The sequence below is a fragment of the Otolemur garnettii genome, unplaced genomic scaffold, assembly GCF_000181295.1.
Source record: "Otolemur garnettii isolate 467f Iridium unplaced genomic scaffold, OtoGar3 scaffold00013, whole genome shotgun sequence".
NCBI lineage: Eukaryota > Metazoa > Chordata > Mammalia > Primates > Galagidae > Otolemur > Otolemur garnettii.
The window spans coordinates 5,942,264-5,951,065 of NW_003852408.1; the positions used below are offsets into that span (position 1 = coordinate 5,942,264).

The 8,802-nt window shown below is 43.5% G+C and overlaps 1 protein-coding gene across 1 annotated transcript in view; it reads right to left on the reverse strand.

Moving 5' to 3' along the window:
* The window catches only part of COL4A3 (collagen type IV alpha 3 chain), a 146,201-nt gene that overhangs the window by 65,200 nt on the left and 72,199 nt on the right, over positions 1 to 8,802 (reverse strand). The window contains exons 4-13 of the mRNA XM_012802111.2: positions 8,178 to 8,222; positions 7,570 to 7,614; positions 6,074 to 6,136; positions 5,359 to 5,412; positions 4,569 to 4,595; positions 3,965 to 4,042; positions 2,261 to 2,323; positions 2,101 to 2,136; positions 325 to 366; positions 29 to 106 (exon numbers count right to left, since the gene is read on the reverse strand). Coding sequence (XP_012657565.1) covers positions 29 to 106; positions 325 to 366; positions 2,101 to 2,136; positions 2,261 to 2,323; positions 3,965 to 4,042; positions 4,569 to 4,595; positions 5,359 to 5,412; positions 6,074 to 6,136; positions 7,570 to 7,614; positions 8,178 to 8,222 — 531 coding nt within the window. The remainder of the gene's footprint in view (positions 1 to 28; positions 107 to 324; positions 367 to 2,100; positions 2,137 to 2,260; positions 2,324 to 3,964; positions 4,043 to 4,568; positions 4,596 to 5,358; positions 5,413 to 6,073; positions 6,137 to 7,569; positions 7,615 to 8,177; positions 8,223 to 8,802) is intronic.

Here is an 8,802-nt window from a genome sequence, read left to right on the forward strand (position 1 = left end):
GGTGCAAACCCAATGAGATGACAGTTACCGTTCTGTTTTCTGGGCCAGTTAGGGTCACAATAACTGTTCCTGGTGGTCCAGGGGGTCCCATTAATCCTTTAACACCCTAAAGACAAACATAGTCAGGAATGAGAAACTAAACGTCATCAGCATCTCAACTTTGCTGTGTTCCAAAGATCTGCTTCCCCCCTTCAGTTCTTATGCAGGAAGATAGAACAGTAACAACACATGAATTTCAACTTGGCTAATGAATAGATGGCATAGACTGATAAGCTCTAGAACTTAAAATATCTTGTCCACCAACAAAGCATAGCATTGAATTACCCGCTCTCCTTTTTGTCCTATTACATTGTCACCCATATGACCCTGTAAGAAAACACAAAATCGAATTATTAAAAAATATATAGACAGATAGATAGACAGACAGATGGATGGATGGATAGACCAATCGATAGCCTAAATCCACTGAAGTTCCAAGAATTGTAATTGAGCAATTATATATATATACATATATATATATATATTTTTTTTTTTGGAAATAGAGCCTCAAGCTGTCCCCCTGGGTAGAGTGCCGTGGCATCACTCACAGCAATCTCCAACTCCTGGGCTCAAGAGAGTCTCCTGCCTCAGCCTCCCAAGTAGCTGGGACCACAGGCGCCCGCCACAATGCCCAGCTATTTTTTGGTTGCAGCCGTCATTGTTGTTTGGCAGGCCTGGGCTGGATTCGAACCTGCCACCTTAGGTGTATGTGGCTGGCGCCTTAGCCACTTGAGCCACAGGCGCCGAGCCAAGCAATTATATTTTAATCTTCATTTTAGAATCATAGAAGTCTTTTGAGTTATTTCTTGGAGTAGAACATCAATATGTTTCTTTTAAAGGAGGAGATTCCCGGGGCAGAAAACTGAAGCGATTTACTTAATGTGGTGAATGATGACTCGGGTGGTGTGGGGGTAGGAACGAGGGTCCAGCTCAGAGCACATTTTTTTTTCTGACTTGGCCAGTAGCTGGTTTTGATCTCATTGGCTGGGCACTGAACCTACTAATGCTCTTGGTTTCTCATCTTAAAAAGAAGAAGGATGAGTAACTGAACTTTAGGATTCTGAAATTTAAAAGTTAATAGAGAATCTAATGATAGAGTCCAACCACCTGGCTCTAGCGAGAATTCAGTGACATGAGGTAAGTCTAATCATGCAGGGGTCCTCAAACTTTTTAACTAGGGGGCCAGTTCACTGTCCCTCAGACCGTTGGAGGGCCGGACTGTGGGCTCCGGGACGAGTCGGCTGCTAAGCAGGATAGGCAGTGGCGGCAAAAACACCCCGTGAACCGGATAAATGTCCTAGGTGGGCTGCATGTGGTAATGTAAACACCTGGTAATGTGAACAGTTTCTCTTCACTAATCACGCCTATACCCGCTTGCTTTCTTGCTCTCAAGTATGGAGCTCTTCCCATCACTAGCCTGAAAGCTGTAGGCATCAAAACACTTTAAAGCTCAGCTCAATTCACTTAATCCGGACCTCTCCATCTCTCAGGATGTGGTGTGTGCATCAAAACTCCTGTGAATGCACCTGGGAAGTCCCCTGTGTGTGAGGCCACCTGCTAGTAAGTAAGGAATACTGCGGTTAGCACTGGTTTCCTGGTGGGGCCCGCCTCACTTGGCATTTTTATACTTAAATTCATAATTGGTCTGTTAAGTAGAAACTCACACTCTCACATAAATAAGCATCTTTCATTTGCTACATGAAATCATGTTAGTTTTATGACACAACCCAGCTAAAAACAGTTCACAGGAGCATGTCTTGGGTGATCAGTAAGATTATCACAAATGCAAAACCCATAGATTAAGAACCCTTGTGGTGTTTTTTTTTTTTTTTTTTTCCCTGATGAGGCGCTCCTTATGACTGAATCAAAACTCTTTGTATCAGAGATTGAGCTGGTGAAATGCCGGAGCAGGGAGGGAAGGGCTGCTGGCTCAGCTCCCTCCCTGCTGGGAAGCCTTGTGAGTTCCACGGAGGTGCCTGACTATGGCCCACGTCAGACCAGGTTTGGTTTGGGGCATTGCTCCCCGTGTTCTAGCTGATACACACAGGAGCTGTGATCTACCTTAGGTCCTGGAGATCCCCCGGCTCCCGGAAAGCCCTAAAAAAATTCACAAATGAAAATTACACAAGTGAAAATGCACCCAGCCAGAAAACGCTTCTTAAAACTTGCTAGAATTAATCAATGAGTTTACAGAGTCTATAGACGGTGACTTCATACTCACAAAGATTCCTGGGGGGCCAGGTGGGCCAATAGGCCCGGGAAGACCCGGAGGGCCTGGCAAACCCTTTAAATTAAGAGAAGAATAAGAAGAAGTTGAAATTTATTTCTTGCCTAAGAACAATGTCCATTGATTAAATGCATCCAAATGTTTTAATACAATCAGAAGAGCACAAAGCTGCCTTTTAAGAGGCCGCTGTTAATTATAATAAATGCCCCGAAGTGTGCTGCTCTGAGTAGCAGGCTGCCAGGACCTTCCTCATGATCCTGCTTCCAGGAAAATGATCAGGGCAGTTGCTTTACGTTAGAAGTTTTCAAAACCGTGCTTTCCTTGCTCTTTGTTTCTCCTTCATTCTCCCTCTCTCTCTCTTTTGGCCAAGCATGATCCTACCTTAGGACTTCCCCCCTGCTCTCCGTCTGCCCCATCCGCTTTCCCCAGATACCTACCCAGCTCACGTCCTCCCCCTCTTCTCTATATGCAATTGCCATCCTTTCCATAGGCCTTTCCTGCTCGCCCAAAGTTGTAACCCACCTTCCAATCCAGACGCTTCCCATCCTGCCTTCCCTGCCTTACTTTATCCTAACATACCATTGAGTTACTAAGTTATACTTTCTTTCATTTCCTCTGCTAGACTGTAAACTCTATGAGGGCAAGAATATTTTAAAGAGTTTTTTTAGCAGATGTGTGCCCTGCTACATACCTTGAGCCTAGGAACAGCCCCTGGTACATAATGGGCACGTAAACAATATTTCTTTTCTGAATGAATGTCCGTGCCATCATTACATCCTCAGCACTATCACAGTGACTAGTACGTAGACGATGATCAATATACATCTAAGGAATGTGCCGAGTCCTGGGTGACTACTAACCCCTCTTCCTGGACTCTCTGCCTTCAGCATCTGAATTCATAAATAATGTTTCCTAAGCAAAAAGGTGAAAGCCTTCACATCCTGAATCTTGTCACAGAAGCCTGCAGCGGCTCCTCTCTGCAACCCTCGGTATTTCTGCAGTGCTCAGCTGTTGGCATGCTCGCCCTACAGGAGTCCAGCAACCTCAATTCCAAGTCTGACTCACTTAGGCCAAGACCCCATCTCTACTCTGGAATGTCCACATATGATTCTGAACCAAGTTAAAGCTAATTAATTGACCTGAAAATTAGTACATGTGGCTTAGGTCTGCCAAAGGGCCCTTTAAAATCACACAGAGCCCCAAAGGTCGCTGTGTCTCTCCGCATCCCTTCTGAATGAGCCTTAGGTGACACACATCTAGATCAGAAAAGCAAACTATTTGATAAAAGAAAGTGGCATTGAAATAAAACCCTTTTATTTACCATCATGCAAATTTAAAAGTACAGCTGTTATTTAACATTACAATTTTAAATGATATAAATGTGTGATACAAATCCATCCTTAATTTTAACACATATAGATTAAGTGGAACATAATTATTCCCTGAATCCTCCTGAGATTCAAGAAATCTTGGGTGACTAAGAGTTAAAGAAGAGAATAAGAGACACATATTCCAAATCATCTTTATCTATACGCATCATGTAGTTGCTTGTAATAAGGTGAATGCTTTAGAATGACATGAGACAGACATGTAAATAGAATAAAGGAAATGTCTATTTAAAATGTCCTCAAGAGAATGAGAAAAACGTGTGGGGCAGAGAAAGCACGAGAGACAGGGCTCCTCTCTGAAGTTTCATACCTGGGATCCCGGAGGCCCTGGCAACCCGGGGTCACCTTTTGCATTAAGTTCTATATCTTCTTCCTTAGCAGGAGCGCCCTTGAAAATAAAGAAGTTCATCAAACGTCATCAATGTTATATTTTCAAAACCCTTCAAATGCTAATTCAGGGTCATACTGCTTCAAGGATAAAAGTGCTTTCTGCGATATATACATAGAGAAATTATTTAGGATTCTGTATTTATTCTGCTATGAAAAATTCAAAGCATTTTCATGTTGTCTAGAGTTGAAATTCTACTGTGGAAGAAAGAAAGAGGCAGGGATAATAAAATCACTTCCTAAGACACCCAAATTAGTGGCAATCCCTGACCTAGCATGTGGGGTTCCGGGCATTCGTCCTCGACCCTATTTCCTTAAAGGATGATACAAAACCTGTATCCTTAAGACCCATTTCCGATAAGAGCCACAAGGACGTCTTCAGTAGGAATAAATTCATGGCCCACGTATTAGGATTTCTGAATGAATAAGGTCTGGATTATAAAATGCAATCTGTAATGACTCACACCTCATTGTTCCATAGAAGGGAAGACATCCTTTTCATTCGTACAATTCTGCCAGGGACTTACCTTTTGTCCTTTTAAACCAGCAGCACCCTAGGAAAAAGCAGGATGTTAACATCTGGACACGCTTATTCCGTCCTTCTCTCTGCTGTTCCATATCCTTCCTCCCTCCTCACACTTCCCACTACTTTTCCACAAGCTCAAGTCTCCAGTATTTAAACAACATCTCCCCTTAATCTTATACCCCATCTCCCTATTGCCCTGTCTCACCTTCATCTCGACTTCCCATTCTGTTCCTCTCCCACTCATTCCTCAGTTCTGAATCTGCCTCCTGGCTCCATCCTGCCCTGGAAGGATCTATCCCTTGCTAAGGTCAGAAAGGCCAATGCCAACATGTCAGTCTTCATCTCGCCGGACTTTTCAGCAGCACAGGCATCTGTCTGTCTCCCTTCTACTGACATAGATCTCTCCTGGGCTTCCATAACACACCTGTCCTGGATTTTTTTCTACCACCTGGGATCCTTCTCCTTTACAGGCTCATTCTCCTTGAACTAGGTGTTACCCAGCTGCTGTGCCTCTGTTCTAAGCCCCCTTTCTCCTCACTCTCATTTCACTCCTGGGGTCACCACAAGCCTGGGACTCTCCTCTGAGCAAATCCAAGGGTCTCTTGTGCATGTGCACTTGGGTGAGTCAAAGTCTCAAGGCCCTAACCTGAGCTCACGGTGTGTGTGCTCACCCATTCCCTGTTAGTAGAATATCGGTTGCTGGCTGCCTTTGACGTCACCAAGGTCATGGCACATTTTGCACATGGTCACTTGGTGTAGACTACTTTTATTCATGCCATGTGTCTACCTACCGGGATCCCTGGGTAGCCCGGTGTCCCTGGAAGTCCTGGAAGCCCTTGCTCACCCTAGAAGATACAGAAAGATTTTCTCATTATTCTCAGCTGACGTAGAATAGCCTATTCAGATATTCCCCTTGTTCCTCTTTGCCAGCCTCGCGGTGATAAATCTAGACAAAGTAACCCAAATTCCTTATGGCTACTAGGTCATGAGGCAGAACACCAGAAAACCATTAACTTAATTAAAAACAGGATTAGAATACTGTTTCTCAAATTGTGCATAAATGGCAGAGTCTAATTACGCCAAGAACTTTTTAATTGCTGCTTCTTTCAAACTTTAGTAATTAGTTCATTCATAGCCACCATTCCGGGGAAAAGGAGAGCCAGGGAGAGAACAAAGGAGGTGAGCAAACATTGAAAACAGCAGTCCTTGCTTTCCAAAGACTAACTTCTCACTCAAGCCTCTACTCTGTGATTCATACTCACAGCCTCAGATGAAAAACCAGTCGAGCCCCCAGTTAGCTTTCATGGGAGAACTTTTTAAAAAGACACTTAGAGAACGAGGAATAAGAAGAGAGAAAATGGGAAGTTCCTGGTTCCAAACCACATTGTGGGTCCTGGTCAAAGGAAAGTTTCAAGGAGAGCCTATTTCTATCTCATTCCTATCTCGCCTTGATGTATTCATTCAGCAAAGCATTTATTAATCGTCTTCTCTGCAAAACCTCCATACCTTCGAACCATTGCATCCCGGTAACCCAGCAAGTCCGTGAGGGCCGGCGGTGCCCGGGCTGCCCTGGAAGGAGAACAGTGTCAGTGAGGAAGCGTCATCACAAGGAAAGGGGGGCTTATTTAAACAGCAACCGAAATGTAAAGGTGGTTGTTTAAATAGTTCAGTCGTAAATTTAAGTCATTTTAGATATAACTTCCATACCATAGCAAACAAAACAGGCAGATTAAAATGAAGACTTAACGAGTGAGATGTGGATATCCCAGATAAAAGAAATAGCCTGTCTGCATAAAGTGAAATCCCATAACACGCTGTTTTAAGCCAAGGAAAAAAGAAGGGAAAAAGAAGAGGAAAGCGTGCACAGAGGTAATTATTATGTTATTCTATGCTATTAAGCAGGATCCTTCTAGTCTAGTCTACCCATTGCATTCCTTTTCATCCCCCCACCCCTTTTTTCTTGAGAGTCTCACTATGTCACCCTTGGTAGAATACCGCAGCATCGGCTCGGCGCCTGTGGCTCAAGTGACTAAGGCACCAGCCACATACACCTAAGGCCCACCAAAACAATGACGGCTGCAACCAAAAAATAGCCAGGAGTTGTGGTGGGCACCTGTGGTCCCAGCTACTTGGGAGGCAGAGGCAGGAGACTCGCTTGAGCCCAGGAGCTGGAAGTTGCTGTGAGCTGTGATGCTACAGCACTCTATCCAGGGGGATAGCTTGAGGCTCTGTCTCAAAAAAAAAAAAAAAGAATACCGTGGCATCACAGCTCACAGCAACCTCAGACTCTTGGGCTTAAGTGATTCTCCTGCTTCAGCCTCCCAAGTAGCTGGGACTACAGGTGCCCACTACAGTGCCCGGCTATTTTTCTTTTGTGGCAGTTGTCATTGTTTGCAGGCCTGGGCTGGGTTCAAACCCACTAGCTCTGGTGTATGTGGCTGGTGCCCTAGCCGCTGAGCTACAGGAGCCAAGCCTTTCCTTTTTTTTGAACCAGAGTCTCACTCTGTCACACTGGGTAGAGTACCATGACATCATCACTCACAGCAAGCCGTAGTCTTGCCTCAGCCTCCTAAGTAGCTGGGACTACAGGCGCCCACCACAACAGCTGGCTAGTTTTTCTATTTTTAGTAGAGATCTTGCTCTTTCTCAGGCTGGTCTCAAATTCCTGAGTTCAAGCAATCCACTTGCCTCAGCCTCCCAAAGTGCTAGGATTATAGGCATGAGCCACCGTGCCTGGCTTATCTATTGCATTCTTATTCTATTCTATTCTATTCCGTTCTATACTTTTCTATTTTCTTATGCTTATATTTCAGAAAATATGATTTGGTGCACACGTCATATAAATCCACACTCTACAATATGCATTGTTATGGTGCCATTTTCTTTATGTAACAAATGTATCCAAACACATTTCCACTAAAGCATTGCTACCATTTTTCATATCTCTATTAAACATGAGCTTACTTCTAATTTTTCCAGCTGTTCATTTTCCCACTACTTACTGGAAGTCCAGGAGGACCAGAAAACCCCGGTAATCCAGTTAATCCCTGAAGACACAGAAAAGACAGGACACTTTAAAATTGTTCAACCTATAAACATAAATTTACCTTTGCAATTAATGTCTTTCTGCAACTGTAATTGGGAATAGCTCAAAAGGACTGGAAAAACCAAAAAAGGTTTAACAAACCCTCCTAAATCTCACACTTACATAACTTTTCATTAAGAAATCATTACGATTGTTTTTGGCTTTTTGGCTACATTTCTAAGCTATAATTTGCATGGAGTAAAGTGCTTCGATCTTCTGTGAACAGCTTAGAGAATGTTTACTTACGCGCACTTTTGTGTTACCAGGTTCCCATGAGACGCAGCATCTCCACCACTCCCAAAGGTTCCCACATGCCCTTTCTGGGTCAGTTGACACCTGCCCTTACTGTGCTAACCACTATTTTGATCCCCCCACCACAAATTAGTTTTATTTGTTCTTAAACTTCATCTGTGGAACCATACACGCTCCTTTCTGACATCTGCATAACTCTTAGAATGCAAAGTTGATCATTTTAAAAATAAAAATATTATCAACCAATCAGGACAGATTGGATGGACTACTAACCCTCACACCTTTGGGACCAGTGAGTCCTGGAAGTCCTGGAGAGCCCTAGTTGGCAGAAAAAAAAAAAAAAAAGAAAAGAAAGAAAAGAAAAGGTAAACATTGTGAATAGTATTTTTGACACTAAGAAACCCATACATTAAAGATCCCAGTCTCACTCACATGGCAAACTGTTTTGCTATTGTGAATATTTCACTGTTAAGAAGGTTCAATTGCTTGCTTGTTTCACTAGAACTAAAATATAAATATTCATCAGTAAAACAAGCACCAGTGCATTCAAACCCTTGCTGTTCAAACTGGAGTTTGGGCTCTGCCACTTTAGCAGCTCCTGGGAGCAGAACGGAAATGAAGAATCTCAGCTCTCCTGCCCCTCCCAGACCTATTCTGTTTTAATTTGGTTTGTGCACTCTGAAGTCTGTGGACTGACACTGTAAATGCCCCACATTAGCCAGACAGCTGCAGAGGTCTGATAAGAACAAATGACACAATGATAATGGCGAATGACAGTGGCAGCCAATATTTCTGTGCACATTATTAACAAAATCTGCTTGACACGTAGAAGGAAATAAACAGCCCAGCAGGAACTGACTGTACCAGAGATAAACTTGCTTCAGGCACAGGATGAAGA